At 45.9% G+C, this 20852-nt stretch overlaps 1 protein-coding gene across 3 annotated transcripts in view; it reads right to left on the reverse strand.

Annotated features, from left to right (window-relative positions):
• COL28A1 (collagen type XXVIII alpha 1 chain) overlaps window positions 1-20852 on the reverse strand; it is an 87284-nt gene that overhangs the window by 45053 nt on the left and 21379 nt on the right. For all 3 annotated transcript variants that reach the window (XM_066575906.1, XM_066575904.1, XM_066575905.1), the window contains exon 4: window positions 2164-2184. In XM_066575906.1, the coding sequence (XP_066432003.1) occupies window positions 2164-2184 (21 nt within the window). The remainder of the gene's footprint in view (window positions 1-2163; window positions 2185-20852) is intronic.

Consider the following 20852-nt stretch of genomic DNA (forward strand, 5'->3'; position numbering starts at 1 on the left):
TTTCTGTGTTTTTTACATGACTTTGGTGATTTGCTAAGATTTTCACAAATGAAAATCTTAGCGGAGCACCAGTCATATACAAAAATGCTCGAGTCGCCCATTGACTTCAATGGGGTTCGTTACGCGAAACGAACTCTCGAGCATCACTGAAAGTTCGACTCGAGTAACGAGCACTCGAGCATTTTGGTGCTCGCTCATCTCTAGTTTCATCCCATGTCACCAGATCGGAAACAAATGTGTCTTCATTGGCAGATCAGAGCAGACCTCCACTCTTGGAATCCATTATTCACCAGCAAAGAAGAAAAAGATTCTGAAAGACCTGTATAGAGGAAGAGTCACTCCAACTATAAAGAAGTTATGACCACTGTTGCATTACTTTAGCATATACCCTCGTATATTATTGATATATAGAAAAAACAGCAATTTATAGAAACCAAAGTAGTATTGATAGAGCCAAAATACTTTCATGGTCTTTAGTATATGTCTTCAAGTGTGCATTCCCATGTGATGGGTACACCCAGCCACGGCTAACAATGGGAGCTCAATCTTGCCCATAAGGTCGTCAAGATAATGCTCCCATTGGTGGCGGTGGCTGGGCGGAGTCACAGCCATAAGGCGGTACAATTACGTGGAAATGCACCCTAAAGTGGTTGTCTAGTTGTAAACAATTTATAGCCAGTCTTTATCATAGGCAGTAGATCATCGGGGGTCCACCGCCCGGAACCCCTGCAGAAAAACTGTTAGCTTGGCAATGTGCTCATGCACTGAGCTGATTTCTACAGGAAGCAGACAGCTCCGTTCCTGCAGTGTCCAGGCTTGGTATTATAGGCAGTTCTCCAATTGAAGTGAATGAGAACTTAGGCTGTAATAACAAGACAGACCACTGCATTCTGAATGGAGCTGTCTCCATCCAGTAGAAATAAGTTCAGTTCATGAGTGCACTCTTCAAAGAACAGCTAAATGGCCGGGTCCCAGGCAGCAGACCCCGACAATCTATTATTGATAGGCCATCAATAGTATCCAACTGCACAATCTCTTTAACTTTGTATGACTATGTTCCATATTTGAATAAGCCTTTTCATAAGCATCATCCACTTGTTCGTCTGCTACTAGGATCTCCCAGAACCTTTCCCTTTTGTATAAACAACCAATGTTTGGGCTTATATGCAGCATAAACCCCATACAGTTGCATTGGCGTATGCAAACACATATTTTTTTACATACGTATTTTATGCATGTAAAAAAAAATAGCAGCATGTCCGATTTTGGACCATTAAATGGACCAAAATCACCCATGCAAGTCTATTGGAGCATAGGAAATACACAGTGAATATGAATGATACATTTTTGCAAGAAGGCAGAAGAAATTCATTGGTCCTTCTTGTATTTTTATTTGTGTACATGAAAAATGCAATGAATACGCACACACAAAAAAACACAGCAAGAACTAAATATGCAGCAAATCCTAGCAGTTTTGCTCCATGAAAACACTGCGAGTAAACCCTAACAGCGTATCTGAGGTTTCAGCAGGTTTTCTAAAATACACCAGGTTCTCCTTACTTTTATTTGCTACTGTTTGCACCCTGTTTTTTGTCTGTAAGTTCTGGTTTTCAGGCAGTCTTCTCCATTTTTCTGTTGTTTGCAATCTACCTTGCCCTTACTTCACATGCTGCATTGCACTGTTTCTGGTCCAGGCAGCAGGGATGCAGAATCTGAATGCTGCCCCTTTGCTTTTCAAAGACCATCAGATATTTACAGACATTCTAGTCAAATGGTTAGTAAACCTACTATTGTGTGTGTGTAATGTGTGCATCCAGACACACACCTACACAGATGCTGTGGCAGCAGGAAAGGCAGTGACTGAGGAGATTGTTATCACAGTGTCTGCAGATCTGTTAGAATGCAGCCGGTTTGTCTGTACCCAACAACTGAGAGTGGGTTGTAGAGAAGCTGGAAGGGAGACCCCTAGTGGCAGCCACTTTAAACGTAATACACAGCTAGAAAGCAACAACATTTTTAATGCAAGCATATCACAGAAATGATGAAACTAACACAAGTTGGTAGATGAGTATAAGTTGTTTGAAAGGGTATTTCCCCTTTTAAAGATCTTCAATTTTCATTGAAAATAAGACAAATTATTAAATAGACAGATTAGAAACTTACCCCTTCTTCTGCAAGTTCTTTCTGTGAAGGTTAGAACAAACATATAAGTGGAATGTAATGATGAATGAAGCTTTTGACAAAGTGCAAACTATTTACCATGCACGCATTTTCAAATACATCTTCTGATGATTTCAAAGCAATCTTATAGGACATTGAAACAAGACCCTAATATATATATATATATATATATATATATATATATATATATATATACAATTATCAATATATTGCAAGATGTAGGGCATCATGCTATGTCAATAGTTCTTAGGTTTAGAAGGCCCACTAACCAATCTTCACTTGTACTCAATGTAGGCGATTTGGTAGACTCATGGCAAAAATATTTTTTTCGCCCCAGTGACTGCTTTTTGACCAGCTTGACAAAGACCATAAAGGTTGAAACGTAGCTGTTTTTTGTGCACTATGGGAGAATAAAAGAATCCAAGCTATTTGCATCTATTTATGCTACCAAGCCATCTCTTTACTTTGGACTGTCTATGGCAATGCGGTTTATATCAGACATACAAAAGTAAAATCTCAATCCTCACTATTAAGAAGGGAGAGGAAGGTGGGTGGGTTGTTGCAATGTACGAAGCAGGACATACTAAATGTCCCAATAACATTTCATACTACATAGGAACCCATTTTTTAATATATTTACAGAAAACAATTGAACGATAATTGTTCATTTAAACCTCTTGGAAATACGCTGTCAATTCTAAATATCCATTCACATTCCTTCTGAAGCAATCTTTTATCAACGTTGCCTCGTCGGCCTACTGATGTTATTGACTCAATGCCTTGGAAGTGAATTTGGTCCAGCTCCCCATTGTGGTATTGGCGCATAGGATTAGCGAGGGGAGTACTATCCCCTTTCCTGAGATTACGCACATGCACCAATATACGTCTCGTAAGCTGTTATGTGGTTTTGCCCACATCATTTTTTGGGCAAGGGCATGTGGCCATGTATACCAGATTAGAGGAACAGCAGTTTAAAAACTCCAGAATTCTGTAGGATTGTTTCGTATGGGCACTGATGAAAGTTTCCCCCTTTTTGATAAACGTACATGCCAAACAGTTGGCACATGGGTAAGTGCCAAAGAATTGGGAGCAATCCAACTAGGATAGTTGTTACGGTATACTACCCTTGATACGCCAGCACGGGTGCCCTAAATGTCACCCACAACCCCTGTCCCTGCCTGCTTGCCTCCACTCCTGGCTAACCCTAGGCGGGCAACTCGGCAGCAATCCCTACTCTTACTAGGGACCAAAAAAGGGACAAAAGGTTTCAATAATGACTTATGAAAAACCCTGTGAACCCTCCATGTAGCTGGCAAATCAAGTTCATAAGCAAGCCAGTTTACTACACGTGTGATGACAAAGGGACCCACGTAACGTGGCGACAGTTTCAAAGATGGAACCTTCAATTTGAGATTTCTAGAATTTTGTAGATGAGGAACAAGATCAGATTCTACAGCTGCCACCACCACCCCAGGCGCCAATATATTCACGGAAGCCACTGTCTCACTGTCCGGCGAACCGAAACTCCGTGAGAGGGCGTCTGCCTTCACTTTCTTCTCCCCTGGAATATATGTAACGACGAGGTTAAACCTGACGAAAAACAATGCCCACGTGGCCTGACGAGCTGTGAGTCTCTTAGCGTTGGTGAGATATACCAAGTTTTTATAATCAGCATACACGGTAATGGGATGCCTTGCCCCCTCAAGATGGTGACGCCATTCTTCTAGAGACCACTTAATCGCCAATAACTCACAATTACCCATGTTGTAGTTACGTTCCGCCAAACTGAACTTCCGCGAGAAGAACGCACATGGACTATACCCAGATCTCCTGCTGACTTCCTGGGACAATACAGCCCCACCTCAGACTCATCGACCTCAATGAAGAACGGTCGCCACGCGTCAGGCTGTACTAGCACCGGGGCAACAGTAAACGCCCTTTTGAGACGACTAAAAGCCTCTAGGTCCTCTGGCGACCATCTTACCAAGTCAGCACCCTTCTTGGTAAGATTTGTCAGGGGTTGAGCAATAACAGGATAATTCTTAATGAATTTACGGTAAAAATTTGCGAAACCTAAAAACCGCTGGAGAGCTTTCAGGTTATCTGGTCTGACCCATTGGGAGATTGCTGCCAATTTATCAGACTCTATTTGAATCTCCGTGGGTGAAATCATATAACCAAGGAAAGACACTTGTTTAGTACCAAAAATGCATTTCTCCAACTTGACAAAAAGTTGGTACTCACGCAAACGGGTCAGAACCATCCTCAGGTGCCGCACATGTGAATTTCAGTCTGGGGAATACACCAGAATGTCATCGAGATATATGACCAAAAATACCCCCAGGAAGTTGTGGAAGTCCGTGTTCATAAACCCCTGGAACACAGCGGGGGCATTACAAAGTCTGAAGGGCATGACTAGACATTCAAAATGTCCAAATGAGGTGCTGAACGCTGTCTTCCACTCATCTCCCTTTCAGATGCAAATTAAATTGTAAGCCCCCCTTAAGTCCAATTTGGAAAACCAGCAATAAATCAGGAATCAGGGGCAAGGAGCACTGGTTCTTCACTGTAATTTTATTCAAAATAGTCTACACAAGGCCTCAATGTCCCATCCTTCTTCTCTACAAAGAAAAGACGTGCCCCGGCAGGGGACCTGGATGGCCTGACATGTCGTTTGGCCAGAGACTCTGAGATATAGGACTTAAGGGCTTTGTGTTCACGCCCAGACAAATTGAAAATGGCTCCCTTAGGGATGGGACTGTCGGGGATCAAATCAATACTACAGTCCCACTCCCTATGGGGAGGCAAAGTCTCAGACAGTTTCTTGGAAAATATGTCATGAAAATCAGACAAATATTCAGGAATAAGTATGGTATCTGCTGAACACATGGATAAAGTAGCTAAGTGACTATGACAGGACAACCCCCAATGTGTCAATTCCCGAGTGGACCAATCAAATCGGGGATTGTGCAGTGCCAACCAGGGCATACCAAGCACTACATCAACGGACATCCTTTCCATTACCCAGAAAGACAGATTCTCAAATGGAGAACACCCACAGTGAACTGTAAAATGGGAGTCCTCCATTGTACAACACCTGCAGACAGAAGGGTAGAATCAATACTAGTGAAGCGTATGAGAATCTTTAACGCCAAGAATTCAGTAATCAGAGGTCTGACAAAACTTAAACTAATCAAATTGGTGGCAACACCTGAATCAATAAAAGCTTGACCGGACCGAGTGAAATTCCGGAAGCCAATCTGACAAGGCACCAACAACTTAGGGAGTACCTGTGATCCTAGGCGATCCTCCCAAAAATCGCCTAAGATCTGAAGTTTTCCGCCGGTTCGGACTGATGTTGTAGACACTTCTGAGGACAGGTCGCTACACGATGTCCGGCTTTCTCACAATAGAGGCAGAGACTATGAATCATCTGGAACTGCCGCCGTTCCTCGAGACTTAACTAGTCCGCTTCCATAGGCTCAGCACCAGAAGTTGGCATCGCATCACGAGTGTCACGGGAGCGGGATGAGAAATGAGTAGATCCTTGACAGCGTCAGAAAGACCCAACAAAAACACATCTTTAAGGGTGCTATCGTTCCAAGAGGTTTCACCTGCATATAGTCTAAATTTAAAGCAATAGTCCTCTACCCACTGCTGCCCCTGACGTAGAGACATGAGATGAGATACCGCCAAACCCGCACGGTCCGGCTCATCAAAAATACCTCCAAGTTCCCGAAAAGCAAATCAACTGACTGCAGGTAAGCCAAATTCTCGGGTAAGGAGTAGGCCCATGTTTGGGGGGAACCCCGAAGTAAGGACATACTCAATCCAACTTTCTGGGATTCTGAGCCAGAGGAGCGGGGCCGCATCCGAAAATACAATCTACATGCCTGCTGAAAAAAAAAATAAATTCTCCCCTCCCCTGAAAACACCTCAGGAAGCGGACACTTGGGCTCAGAAATAGAAGGGGTGGTAGAAACGTGCACTAACTCCCGCTGCTCCTGGGCCACTATATGACCGTACAGGTCTTGGATCACGTCCACTAAATCCTGCAACTGAGTTGCGAGGGTACTCATGGCCTCCATTGGAGAGCAATTTTAAGGGCCAGTTATTATGTCACAGTATACTACCCTTGATATGCCAGCCCGGGTGCCCTAGATCTCACCCACAACCCCTGTCTGCCTACTTGCCTCCACTCCTGGCTAACCCCAGGTGGGCAACTGGGCGACGGTCCCTACTCTCCCCAGGGACTGAAAAAGGGACGCTGGCATACCAGGGTGGAAAGGGTAGAACACCGACAGAAAAGGCAGATGTAAATAACCAACACGAACAATACTAAGCAGAACTGAGGCGGATGGAAAACCCTGGTGGATAATAGCAAAGTATATCAGACAAGATGACAGAAGCAGGAGACCAACAGAGGCAGACTAGCTAGCACACTGAGGGAAACCAATAACTGGCAGTTATTGCAAGTCTCTGCCCGACCTTTAAACAAAAGTTTCCGCCCAGGGGGGGAGAGAGGGAGACAAGACAGCCAACTCCCAACAAAACACAACAAAAGGGAACTCATGCACGGCAGCTGCACTCACAGGTGTGCACGCGCTTGGCCAGCGGGACCCCACACACCGCTGCCCCGGGAGGACCATCAACCGCCGCATGGTAACAATAGTGTTCTGTAGGGAACTAGGTGGCTTTTCACTACTCTATCCTTTATATTGCATCTACGCCGAAACATTATCATAGGCCTATCTGGAAGAATGTCTCTCAGATCAGAGTCTTCTCTAAGGATATCCCAATACTTGGATAGCAGATTACGAACCTGCGGAACCCCACTATCATATGTGCCGACAAGCCTCAATTTATGGTCTGGATCTTTTTTGCGTGCAATCAACAGGTCGGTTCTCTTTGACTTCTCAGCATGTTCAAGAGCTTATTTAATGATTTCATCTGGATACCCCCTTCTGATAAATCTTTGGCACAGCTTTAGACTTTCACCTCTAAAGTCATCCTCAGAGGAGCAGTTTCTCTTTAGATGTAAAAATTGGCCCTTAGGTATACATTTCTTTAAAGGAACAGGAAGGCAACTTTCCCATGAAAGAAGGCTATCTGTAGTCTTTTGTTTCTGGTACAGGGAGTATGTAAGTGTACCATCAAATGTCTTACTAATTTTAAGATCCAAAAAGGCTATAGAAGTTTCCTGGATCTCAGATGTCATTTTAAGATTGATGTCATTTCGGCTAAGATGTGACTCAAATTCTTCAAACCCAACAATTGTTCCAGACCATAATAATAGCATGTAGTCGATGTACCTGAGCCAACATAAAATGTTATGCGTCCAGCCAGCATTCATCTCTGAAAAGACCAGTTGTTCCTCCCACCAGCCCAGGTACAGATTGGCGTACAGTGGGGCGCACTGGCTCCCCATCGCCGTACTCCTGAGCTGGTGGAAGAACTAGTGGTTAAAGAGAAAATAATTGCTTGTAAGTATGAAAGATAGTAAATCCGGGACAAATTGGTTATGTCTGTCAAACAACTGACCCCTCTTTTTCAGGAAATGACTAATTGCATTTAATTCTCCTTCATGTGGTATGAAGCTATAGAGCGCCTGAATACTGAGATTGGCTAGAAAAATTCCATGCTCCACATGCATCCCTTCAATATTGCGCAAAACGTCATTTGTATCTTGAGCATAAGAGGGGAGGGCCATAACGAAAGGGCGTAGAATTTTATCAATATAGATACAAGCATTCTGGGTCATACTTTCAACCCCTGAAACAATTGGCCTCCCCTTTAAAGTGTTCAGATCTTTGTGGACCTTAGGTAGGGAGTAGCTATCTTTGGGTGGGGAGTAGGAATTGATATTCTGTAGTGCTAATACAGTTAGCATCTCTCACCTGGATTAACAAAGATTTTAAGATAACTAGAAAATCATCTGTGGGCTCTGATGGTAGTATTCTATACGTTGATTTATCCCCCAAGCGGCTCATACCCATTTGAATATAATTTTCTTGTTCCATTTTTTTTCTAGGTGTGCAACATTCAGTACCCCAAGAATTCTGAGGGACAATATCAATTTCTGTTACCCCAGAATAGAATTTTGATAATTATAGTTTATATATAAAAAAAGGTGGTGGGTTATTTAATTCATAATTTAGGATATTCTTACACTAAGCCTGCGATTTATTTTATATTTATTTATACCAATAAAAGTTAAGTTTTAGACCTCATGTCCACGGGGAAAATCAGGCCCGCCGTGGATTCTTCATGTAGAATCCCGCAGCGGGTTCCTCCTTTCCCCGCAGCCATGAGGCCTAAAAAGAAGATTTACTTACCTGTCCGGATGCTGCGGATCTTCCCTCCGTCGCGGCCAGATCTTCTTTATGAATCATTCTTCTTAGGTCAGGCTTAGGACAGGATCATAGGAGCATAATTGCATCACATCTTACACGCATGATATACGCGCAACTAATGTAAATGGAGTCAATGAAAGTACGTGGATTTTCATTTATCTATTAACATTAGCATTTTTTTTTATTGTGTATGATACGTGCATATACAAGGTACATAGCATGTCCTATTTTACTATGTATTATGTGCAATAGAGCTCTATTGTTCTCTATGGGTGTGTTTTAAACGCTGTACATATGCAAATAAAGAGCGTCAAATGAAAAAACATGTCAGACTGCGCATGACAGCGTGCGTGAGATATGCTGTCATGCACAGGGCAAAATCACTGCCCTATGCAGTGATATGCCTACTCACCATCGGCTCACAGAGGTAAAATGCTGTGTTATACACGCAGCATTTTACGCATATGCTCGTGTGAGCCAACCTTACTCTGTCTACTGCCCTCTGATGTTCAGTACATCAGTGGCCCAGCCACACAATTGCTTAGTTCTGCTACTGTATTTAAGTTACAAGTTTAGTTCTGTGGCTGTTTTTATGTTATGAGCTTTGTTCTGGTATAGTATCTATGTTCTGAAGTTGATTCATTCTGTGCCATATTTGTTATGAGCTTGGTTCTGGTACTGTGTTTATGTTATGAGCTTGGTTCTGGTGCTGTATCTGTGTTATTAGCATAGTTCTGGTACAGTATTTATTCACTGGCTTGCTCTGGTGTTGGTATACTGCTACTTTGCTACTTTTTGCATAAGCAGAATACAACCAAACTGACTATCAGTGCAATATATATTTTCTTTTTCCTATCACGGGGAGGTCGCAAAAAAAAAATCCGTACAGGGTGTTATCTAACCTAAGGCTGGCACTGTAAATATAATGTATGTGTAAATTTCTAACTACTTTGCACAATTGCTGTTGAAAGCAATCAACAAGTCTGTCCACAGATGCAACACTAAGTTCCAATGGTAAAATGGAAAAGGTGGAGTGGCTTACATGAAGACATGCCACAAAAGAAATGCTAGACCTGAACTACTTTCACTGCTTCTTATAACATAGTCATAGCACCCGCCACTAGGGGGAGCTCAGGGAATACAGATCTCTGCAAATCCCATTGAGTTCAATACTTGCTGTGTAAATAGATACAGTTAGGTGGCGCTGTAGATTTACTGTTCCATCTCCCTATTTGCATATTTCCCAGAGGAGCATGGATGACCATATAAGTCTCCTCATACCTTCTAGGTGCTTTCTTTAATGAAAAAACTTCACCCTTTCTAATTCATAGAATGAGGTGTGTTACAAAGTGCTGCAAAAACTGTGCCAAATCTGCAAACTCTGGTGTTAATTTAGCTAACTAATAGCTGTTATCAAGTTAAACTAGATAGCCTAAAGGTGTGCAAGATTTATGCAGCGGGAGTCCGTGTGATAAATCTGGCACATTTTGAGACTGTCCAGTCTAAGTTTGTACTGCCTAATATTAGACAGTATTACTAAATCTGCCCCATTGGGTTTGAATCCAGCCTAAAGAGAAAATCCAACTTTGATATGCCATAAATACATGTGAGAAGATAATAATGGTGAAATCTGTCATCTTGGACCATCACTGATTCTTCAAACTGCTTTGACAATCAGAAATTTCTGAAACTAGAAATCAGACACAACCTACTAAGTAACCTGCCATTAATCTAAAGGGATCTTTACTTGGAATAGATCTTTGCAGTGATTAAATCTCTAAGCAGTGTGAATGGGTTTGAAGTAGTTGTTCCATTTCTAACTATTGATGACCATTCACTTCAATAGGACTCAGCCTGCAGTACCACTCCGGGCCACCATACGATGTACAGAGCTGTGTGTTTTTGACACACAACCGATCCATACAATAGAACAGCAGCCCAGGAATCAGCTGATTAGTTGAAGTCCCAGATTTTGACCCTGCCAATGTTCTATTGATGAATTAGCCTAAGCATAGGATTGCAATAGTTTGATATGGGACAACCCCTTTCAGCCCCTATAGAGTACCTTATGGTGGTTGTTTAAGATGTCACCCATGTCAACTTTCCATTTGTATCAATTACAAATTGGAGGTCAGATACATGTGACCCTAAGGCCGGTGGCACATGGGCAGATTTGCATTGCGGAATCCACGGCTGGTGTCTGCACGGAGGATCTGCAGCAAATGGCATGCATTGAAGGCTTGTAAAAATCGCTACTTAATGGTAGCCATCTGAACCACAGCCCATCCATAATTGCCATTGTTGATAGGCTGCGGGTACCTGCATCATCGCCTGGCAATATTGCGGGAAAAACCAAACATGAAAAAAAACAAAACGTACTGGGCATGACCAATGGCGAGATCCTACGAGGTCATCCTCAGTGTTAAAAATGATAGGTACGCAAGGTCGTTGCCCGTGGTCAGAGTCAGATTCTGCTGTGGGCTTCTGCATGCGGAATTGGGCCCGTACGTGTGCAGCCAGCCTTAGGCCTCATGTCCACGGGGAAAATCAGATCCGCTGCAGATTCTACATGTAGAATCTGCAGCGGGTCCCTCCTGCCCCGCGGACATGAGCGCTGAAAATAGAAATTTAAAAGCATTTACCTATCCGTAGCGGGCGGCGAAGGTCAGCTGTTCCTCACGGCCGGATCTTCATTTTCGGCCGGCGGATGAATTCCTGACGCCGGCGGCACGTCGACGGCACGTTGTCGACGTGCCGCGCGCATGCGCCGGGCACATCCGCCGAGCCGAAGCAAGGGAGATGCGGCCGTGAGGAAGAGCAGAGCTTCGCGGCCCGCTGCGGGTGAGTAAATGCTTTTAATTCCTATTTTAGGTCTCCCGCGGATCCGGACGGCTTCCATAGGCTTCAATAGAAGCCCGCGGGAGCCGTCCCCGCGGGAGACCCGCATGAAAATGGAGCATGGTCCAGATTTTTTCATGCTCCATTTTTTTTTAAATGCCTTTTATTGACGATCCGCGGGTATTTATCTACCCGCGGGTGGTCAATGCATCCCTATGGGGTGCGGATCCGCGCGCGGGAGATCCGCTGCGGATTTTAAATCACATTTTCCCCGTGGACATGAGCCCTTAATCCCTGGATTTCCAGTATTTATTTGTATTTTGACATTTTTGTTTATGTATTGTGTGAGTGCAGTATCAGAAGGGCCTGCAGAGGGTGCTAAACATGCATACTGTACTGATACCTGGAAAAAAGAAATAGAAAGGGTTAACACCCAGGGTGTGGCAGGAGGATAGATGCAAAAGTCCTAGTTCCTGACAGATTTAGGGAAAGAGTACCAGCTCAGTGGAGCTGAAGGGCTGAAAGTCTGAGATCAACGAGACCAGTGAGATCCTTTGGGGATCTGTTTGTGACCGTCACCCGCTTTGACGAAGCAGGACACCCTCCAGACGCCCCGGGCAGGGTTAGCGACAGTGACCCTGAGGGTTTGTGAACCCTGATATACGGATTTTTGTTTACTATGTATGCGGTTGGTTGCTGTGTGCAATAAAAACTGTCAGGCGCCAGTTTTTTAAAGAAATTGCGAGTTTCCTGAGCCTGCTTACACGTGAGGTGCGCCATTTCCTGGATAAAGAGTCTGGCGATCCGCAAGCAATAAACCCCTTTGCCACAGTATATACAGGTCCGATATAGACATAAAACTTATAATGGATAAATATTTTCATGCTCCATTGACTTCTTTCAGGAAAGTATGAAAAGTCATCTCTATCGAAGGCACCATCATAATATGTTCATGTTTCAACATTAAACATATCTGCATATAATCTCTATTACTAAATTTATATAGACGTAAAAGTAGCTGCAAGTCATGTTTGACTTGTGCAATCACGTGAGGTACTCAAAGTAGTCACCATTAACATCCCATCACTGCTGATTTTGGCCAACTAGTACATGAACAACATTGGTTACAGTGTCCACATGGATTGTTCTGCACAGCATTTCAATTTCTTCCCGCAGTTCAGGAAGTGTAGCTCATTGTCTACATTATAGCCATGGCACCCACAAGGGGAAAGGGAAGCCCTACCCGTGGCCAGGTGGCCCAGGCCTACAGAGAGGCCTGGTCGATCAGGAGAAAAAATAATTTTTCTGATACCAATGGCAAAACAAAGCATATGTTACCCTGTTCTGTCCCCACAGCATTCTTAGCTGCTACCATGACGTAACCAAACAAGGAGGTTATAAACCAACCTTATAAAATGTGGGGGCCATAGCGCATCTTTTAGGGTTATTCACAGGTATAAAAAATAAATATTGCTATTTCTATAGGGGTTAAACCTGGGCCCGTAAGGCCTCCCAGTACTTTGAATAGAGCATTATAAATCGAGGCCCTCTTACAGATTTTTGCATTGAAGCCCAGAAGCTTCAAGTTACGCCTCTGAATAAGTGCCAACTTATTGAGGTAATTTGTTTATTACCCCCCACCAAGCTGGGTATTCATTTTACCAACCTCAGAAGGATAGAAGGCTGAGTCAACCTTGAGCCGGCTACCTGATCCATGTGGGGAGATTGAACTTTCAACCTTCAGGTCGTGAGCAAGAGCTTAGGACTGCATTTCTGCTGCCTTAACACTCTGAGCCACACAAAGCTTGGTGGAAGGTGTAGGCAGTAGAGATGAGCGAGTATACTCGCTAAGGCACTACTCGCTCGAGTAATGTGCCTTAGACGAGTATCTCCCCGCTCGTCTCTAAAGATTCGGGGGCCGCCGCAGCTGACAGGTGAGTTGCGGCGGGGGGCGGGGCAGAGCGGGCGGGAGAGAGGGAGAGAGAGATCTCCCCTCCGTTCCTCCCTGCTCTCCCCCGCAGCTCCCTGCCCCGTGGCGGCACCCGAATCTTTCGGGACAAGCGGGGAGATACTCGGCTAAGGCACATTACTCGAGCGAGTAGTGCCTTAGCGAGTGTACTCGCTCATCCCTAGTAGGCAGTTAAAGGGTGAAGTGGTGGATGGAGTATATCTCCCTCCCAGGCTCTTAGTCTGGATAGGGTGGCGGTCCAGTCCACAACTTCAGCCTGCTTCTCAGAAAGCTCAGCTGTAGGCACTGACCCTGTTACCGGGGCATAAAAGACTGCAGTTGTAAGGAGTCAGTGTCTGACAAGCTAGCGAGGGAGCAATACCTTACAGCACGGACCTGAGCACCCTGCATGGTGTATCGTTGCATCTGTTATGTTGAAAGGACTTTTCTGTTGCTTTGAAGAATAGGACTGAAAGTAAGTTTTAGGCATTTTGAGTCCAGAGTGTCATGGCCGCCCCCACCCCCTGCAGGACTTTCTTACATATGGTGTTTGGATGTGGGCAGCAATCCTGACTGCTAAAGGGCAACGGCACGACACCTGGTGAATATCTTGGGTAAAGGCTGTGATTGCGACGCAAGCACCAACCCCAGCTATGGAGGAGCTGTTGGCACGGATGGATCGGCTGATTGATGTCCTCCTAAAACATCCGGCCTTAAGGAAGGAGGGAGCTCCGACCACAGCTAGACCCAGAGAGACTGTGCAAAAATTTCTGCAAAAGATGATGCCTGATGATGATATTGAGGCCTATCTGACGGTGTTTGAGAGAACCGCCGAACAAGAGAAACTCCCCATGGCTGAGTGGGTCGAGGTTCTAGCACCGTTCCTCACTGCGGAACCACAGAAGGCATACCATGACCTCAGTGCTCACGAGGTAAACGACTATGCTAGGTTAAAAGCAGAGATCCTGGCTCGTCTGGGTGTTACGACGGCAGTCCGGGCTCTGAGAGTGCATAATTGGAGCTACAGGTTCTGACCAATCAGCCAGGTTGCAATTGTTTGACCTGTACCATCCGGTAAAAAAATTACTGGAACCGGACGTTTGCACACCCGCCCAGATGGTCGATAAGGTCGTGGTGGATCATTATACCCGTGCCCTTCCGGTAGATCTGCAACACTTGGTCGGCCATGGAGGACCCAAGAATGCTAACCAGCTAGTAGATCTGGTCAACCGCTACACTGCGACTGAGAACTACCTCCAGGACGTCCATTCCGTCCAGACTCCCGCTACAAGTTCCAGGTCGACACAGGGTAAGAGACCACTAGATGCCGGAGGAAAGCTGTGGCATGGTGGGAAGGAGGTCGAGCCACTGGAAGGGGCACCATTGGAGTCAAAAGGCTCTAATAGCCCCTACCAGTTTTCTAACCCAAGGAAACCAGGGCCTTTGAGCTGCTGGAGATGTCAGGGGCTCGGGCATGTGTTGGCTCAGTGCCCTATGACCAATGAGCCTATGGAGTGTGACGGTGCTTGGCACCGGTCCTTGTTCGCAAGTCCTATTTGCAATGCCTCACAGAGACTAGAGACTGAGCCACAACTGTGTCGCATAAGTGTAAACCACCATTCTATGGAGGCTCTATTGGACTCGGGTAGCCTGGTCACCTTAGTGCATGCTAGCCTGATAGCAGAAGTCTTCATACCGGGTAAGCACATAAGTGTGGCATGTATACACGGTGATACAAGGGTGTATCCGTGTAACTTTGAAACTCATGTCGGAACCGTGACCTACGACGTAGGTGTTGTCAAAGGGTTAATGCACAGCATGATATTGGGGTGCGATTTTCCTATATTGTGGGACTTGTGGGGAAAAATGATAATCCCTTCTAAAGAGACTGACGCAAACCCAGCTCACCTTACACCTTCACAAGATAACGGGGTAAATGTGGACATTGAACCAGAGAATGTAACCTTTCCTTTACAGGTCTTGGCTGGAGATGATGCTGAAGAGGAAGTCTCCCCCTCGGTTCAGGATGTGTTCGATCTGGAGGATGCGCCTGGGAACTTTGGGACAGCCAAGTTAAGGGACCCCACTCTTATCAAGAAAATGTTGTGGTGATAAATGGTGTGTTACAGGAACCGGGTTCTGACCAACGGTTCCCCCATTTTGCCCTGAATAATAACTTATTGTATAGAGTGACAAAAATAAGCGGGAAAGTGCTGAAACGGTTGTGCCAAAGCCGTACAGGCGCAAGGTGCTAGACTTAGCACATAATCATGTATTAGGAGGACATTTAGGAACAGATAAAACGCAGGATAGAGTTCTTCAAAGGTTCTTCTGGCCAGGGGTATACAAGGACATAAAGGAGTACTGTGAGTCGTGCCCCACCTGTCAGATCACTGCTCCTGTGTCGCACTTCCGCAGTCCCTTCGTGCCTCTCCCGATTATAGAGGTTCCCTTTGAAAGAATTGGAATCGATTTAGTGGGTCCCATAGTCAAGTCGGCTAGAGGACATCAATACATTTTGGTCGTGTTAGATTATGCCAATTGATACCCTGAGGCAATCCCTTTAAAAAACCCTACTGCCAAAAACATTGCACGAGAGTTGTTCCTTATGTTCTCCAGAATAGGTCTTCCCAAGGAAATCCTCATGAACCAAGGGACCCCAGTCATGTCCAAAGTAATGAAAGAACTGTGCCAACTCTTTAAAATTGATCACATACGAACCTCGGTATACCACCCTCAGATAGATGGGTTGGTAGAGATGTTCAATAAGACCCTGAAGCAAATGCTAAAGCGGGTGGTAGAGAAAGATGGTGGGGCTGGGACCGTCTGTTACCTTATCTCATGTTCTCCATACGGGAGGTGCCACAGGCTTCCACAGGCTTCTCGCCATTTGAGTTGCTTTATGGTCGGCACCCCAGAGGGTTGTTGTATATAGCCAGAGAAACCTGGTAGACCGAGTCTACTCCCTATAGGAGCGTCATAGAGCACGTGGCTCAGATGCAGGACCGCATTAATATTGTAATGCCCATTGTCAGGGAACACTTGCAGAGGGCACAGGAGGCCCAAAGCAGGGTGTACAATCGTTCTGCAAGGTGAGAACTTTTAGTCCCATGACAGAGTTCTCATCTTGGCACCTACTGTAGAGAGTGAATTCCTCGCTAGATGGCAGGGTCCGTACGAAATCGTTGAGAAGGTAGGTGACGTAAACTATGGAGTGCACCAACCGGGAAAAAATGAGGTGTACCATGTTAATTTAATAAAACTCTGGAAGGATAGAGAAGCTTTGGCTACCTCAAGCATCACGAGGGGTGGGCCGTAGCCCTCCCTGCACGATGTTAGAGTAGGTATGGCCCTTTCGGTGTACCAACAGCAGGAGGCAAAAGAGTTCCTGCAAAGAAACAGAGACAAATTGTCTGACCTGCCCGGTTTTACACACGTCATAACACATGATATCATAACTGAACCCGGGATGGAGGTAAACTTGAAACCATATAGGATTCCAAAAGCACGTAGGGAAGCAGTTTCTGCCGGGGTTAAGTGCATGCTCGAATTAGGGGTGATAGAGGAATCAAAAAGAGAGTGGTCAAGCCCCATTGTGTTAGTCCCCAAACCTGACGGTACTTGGAGGTTTTGCAATGATTTCAGGAAGTTAAACGAAATCTCCAAGTTTGATGCATATCCCATGCCCAGAGTTGATGAATTAATTGAGAGACTGGGTAATGCCAGATATATCGCCACACTTGACCTTTCTAAAGGGTACTAGTAAATACCTCTAACTGACAAGGCCAAAGAGAAAACGGCCTTCTCAACCCTACAGGGCTTGTTTCAGTACAAAGACATGCTGTTTGGATTACATGGCGTGCCTGTTACCTTTCAAAAGTTAATGGATCGGATTTTGAGGTTTCTCTGTAACTATTTTGCCATGTACCTAGATGATGTCGTAGTCTATAGTAGCAATTGGGAGAGTCACCTTGGGAAGGTACAGGTGGTCAAGGATGCCATAAAAGGGGCAGGTTTAACCTTAAACCCTGGAAAATGGGCACTAGCCCTGGAGGAAGCCAAGTACCTTGGCTATGTTGTTGGCCATGGCGTCATTGAACCCCAATTCAACAAGGTAGAGGCCATACAGGCATGGCCTAGACCTTTAACAAAAAAACAGGTCAGAGCTTTTTTAGGAATGACCAGGTCCTATCGTAGGTTTGTGCCAAACTTTGCCTCCATTGCAGCACCACTTACGGACTTGACGAAAGGAGGCAAGTCAGTAATAGTGGCATGGACAGCCGAGGCCGAGCAGGCCTTTAAAAATTTAAAGTCTGCTCTGTGCCAACAGCCAGTATTGATATAGTTCTCGAAATAGTTTATTGTACAGACAGATGCTTCTAATGTAGGGTTGGGTGCAGTGTTGTCCCAGTCCATAAAGGGGAAGAACACCCAGTACTGTATTTAAGCCGGAAGCTTTCTCCTGCGGAGAAGAATTATGCTATTGTTGAACGAGAATGTTTAGCAGTAAAATGGGCACTGGAAACATTGAGGTACTATCTCTTGGGGAGAAAGTTCAAATTGGTGTCAGACCATGCCCCCTTGACCTGGATGAAGCAAAATAAGGAAAAGAATGTGAGGGTGATGAGGTGGTTTCTTTCGCTTCAGAACTTCAAGTTCACCCTTGAATATAGACCAGGCGAGTCACAAGGTAATGCTGATGCCCTGTCTAGGGTGCATTGTCTGGTCACTAAAAAGGCCCAGCCCTCAGGTCTGGAGAAGAAAGGGGGAATATGTAGGCAGTTAAAGGGTGAAGTGGTGGAGGGAGTATATCTCCCTCCCAGGCTCTTAGTCTGGACAGGGTGACGATCCAGTCCACAACTTTCTCTCTGCCCTGTGCCGGTCACTGCACTGGCTGCCCGTTAAATTCAGAATTCAATTTAAACTCATTACCTTCATCCACAAAGCCCTCCACAGTGCAGCGCCCCCCTATATTGCTTCCCTCATCTCAATCCATCACCTAGCCCGGGCTTTCCGCTCTGCTAATGAAACCAGACTGAGTGCCCCTTTAATTCGAACCTCTCATTCCCGCCTCCAAGACTTCTCCAGAGCAGCACCGGTCCTCTGGAATGCACTACCAAAGGCTACCCGAACAATCCAGGACTCGCAGAACTTCATGCGTGCTCTAAAAACGCACCTCTTCAGGGAGGCATACCGCATTCCCTAAACAAACCCCTCTGTACCCCGCCTGATAACATGCTCTCTGCCCTAGTGACTGCAATCCCTGCTAGCCATCATAAACCGCTTCTGCCATCACACGGCTAAATGTCTGACCATTGTCTATGTGTATAACATCGCTTACTCTTCCACTTTGCCATACCGTGCACATCTCCAGCCCCTTTACCTTCTGTATCACCCCACTATTCGTAGTATGTTAGCTCGTTGGAGCAGGACCCTCAACCCTATTGTATCAATCAACTGATTACTATGTAACCGTGGTTCTGTAATTTTTGTATTTTGTCTTTCTGTATTCCCCCTGTCTATGTTAGCGCTGCGGAATATGTTGGTGCTATACAAATAAAGTTTATTATTATTATTATTAACTTCAGCCTGCTTCTCAGAAAGATTAGCTGTAGGCACTGACCCCGTTACTAGGGCATAAAAGACTGCAGCTCTAAGAAGAAAGTGTCTGACAAGCTGGGGAGGGAGCAATACCTTACAGCATGGACCTGAGCACCCTGCGTGGTGCATCTTTGCATCTGTTATGTTGAAAGGACTTTTCTGTTGCTTTGAAGAATAAAACTGAAAGTAAGTTTTATGCATTTTGAGTCCAGAGTGTCATTGCCGCACCCACCCCCTGGAAGACTTTCTTACAGAGGTAATAAATAAATTACCTGAAAGCGCTGCAGAATAAGTTGGCACTAGAGATGAGCGAACGCACTTGTCCGAGCTTGATGCTCGGGCGAATATTAGCGTGTTCGGGATGCTCGTTACTCGTAACGAGTACCACGCGATGTTCCGCTTACTTTCAGTTTCCTCTCTGAGACGTTAGCGCGCTTTTCTGGCCAATTGAAAGACAGGGAAGGCATTACAACTTCCCCCTGTGACGTTCAAGCCCTATACCACCCCCCTGCTGTGAGTGGCTGGGGCGATCAGATGTCACCCGAGTATAAAAGTCGGCCCCTCCCGCGGCTCGCCTCAGATGCCTTGTGACTGAGTTAGCTGAGGGAAAGTGCTGCTGCTGGTGCTGCTGTAGGGAGAGTGTTAGGAGTGAGTGTAGGCTTCAAGAACCCCAACGGTCCTTCTCAGGGCCACATCTATCCGTGTGCAGTACTGTGGAGGCTGCTGTTAGCAGTGTTGCACAATTTTTTTTTTTTCAAAATCGGCTGTCTGCAGAGCATTGCGCCCTGCAGTAATAGTCCAGGGACAGAAGTGGTGGTTAGGCAGGGAGAGAGTTAGGAGTGAGTGTAGGCTTCAAGAACCCCAACGGTCCTTCTTAGGGCCACATTTAACCGTGTGCAGTACTGTGCAGGCTGCTGTTAGCAGTGTTGCATTTTTTTTTTTTTTCAAAATCGGCTGTGCAGAGCATTGCGCCCTGCAGTAATACTACAGGGACAGAATTGTGTAGGCAGGGCCAGAAGACATATATTATTGATTGAATATAGTCAGTGGGCCTTTTCTTTTTAAAAAAAGGGAAAAATTCTATGTGCCCTGCCTCTGTCAGTCCTCAGCGTTCTGTGTACGTGTGGTGGGTGGAGATAGTAAACAAATCATACGCAGCCAGCTACGTTTAACAGCAAGCTTGCGCCAATTTATTTCCTGCCTTCCTGGGAAATCAAATCACTGGTAATACACCATGCTGAGGGGTAGGGGTAGGCCTATAGGACGTGGACGCGGGCGAGGACGCGGAGGCCCAAGTCAGGGTGTGGGCACAGGCCGAGCCAGTGCGGTGGCCAGGGGTAGAGGCAGGGCCAGACCGAATAATCCACCAACTGTTTCCCAAAGCGCCCCCTCGCGCCATGCCACCCTGCACAGGTCAAGATGCTCTACGGTGTGGCAGTTTTTCACAGAGACGCCTGAGGACCGACGAACAGTGGTGTGCAACCTTTGTCGCGCCAAGATCAGCTGGGGAGGCACCACCAACAGCATGCGCAGGCATATGATGGCCAAGCACCCCACAAGGTGGGACGATGCCCGTTCACCGCCTCCGGTTTGCACCACTGCCTCTCCCCCTGTGCCCCAACCTGCCACTGAGATCCAACCCCCCTCTGAGGACACAGGCTCCGCTGTCCTCGGCCCCATCCAGCAATGTCTCTCAGCGTAGCGTCCAGACGTCGCTAGCGCCACAGTTTGAGCGCAAGCGCAAGTACGACGCCACGCACCCGCACGCTCAAGCGTTAAACGTGCACATTGCAAAATTGATCAGCCTAGAGATGCTGCCGTATAGGCTTGTGGAAACGGAGGCTTTCAAAAGCATGATGGCGGCGGCGGCCCCGCGCTACTCGGTTCCCAGTCGCCACTACTTTTCCCGATGTGCCGTCCCAGGCCTGCAC

The sequence above is a fragment of the Eleutherodactylus coqui genome, chromosome 8 (genome assembly GCF_035609145.1).
Source record: "Eleutherodactylus coqui strain aEleCoq1 chromosome 8, aEleCoq1.hap1, whole genome shotgun sequence".
NCBI classification, from domain to species: Eukaryota; Metazoa; Chordata; class Amphibia; order Anura; family Eleutherodactylidae; genus Eleutherodactylus; species Eleutherodactylus coqui.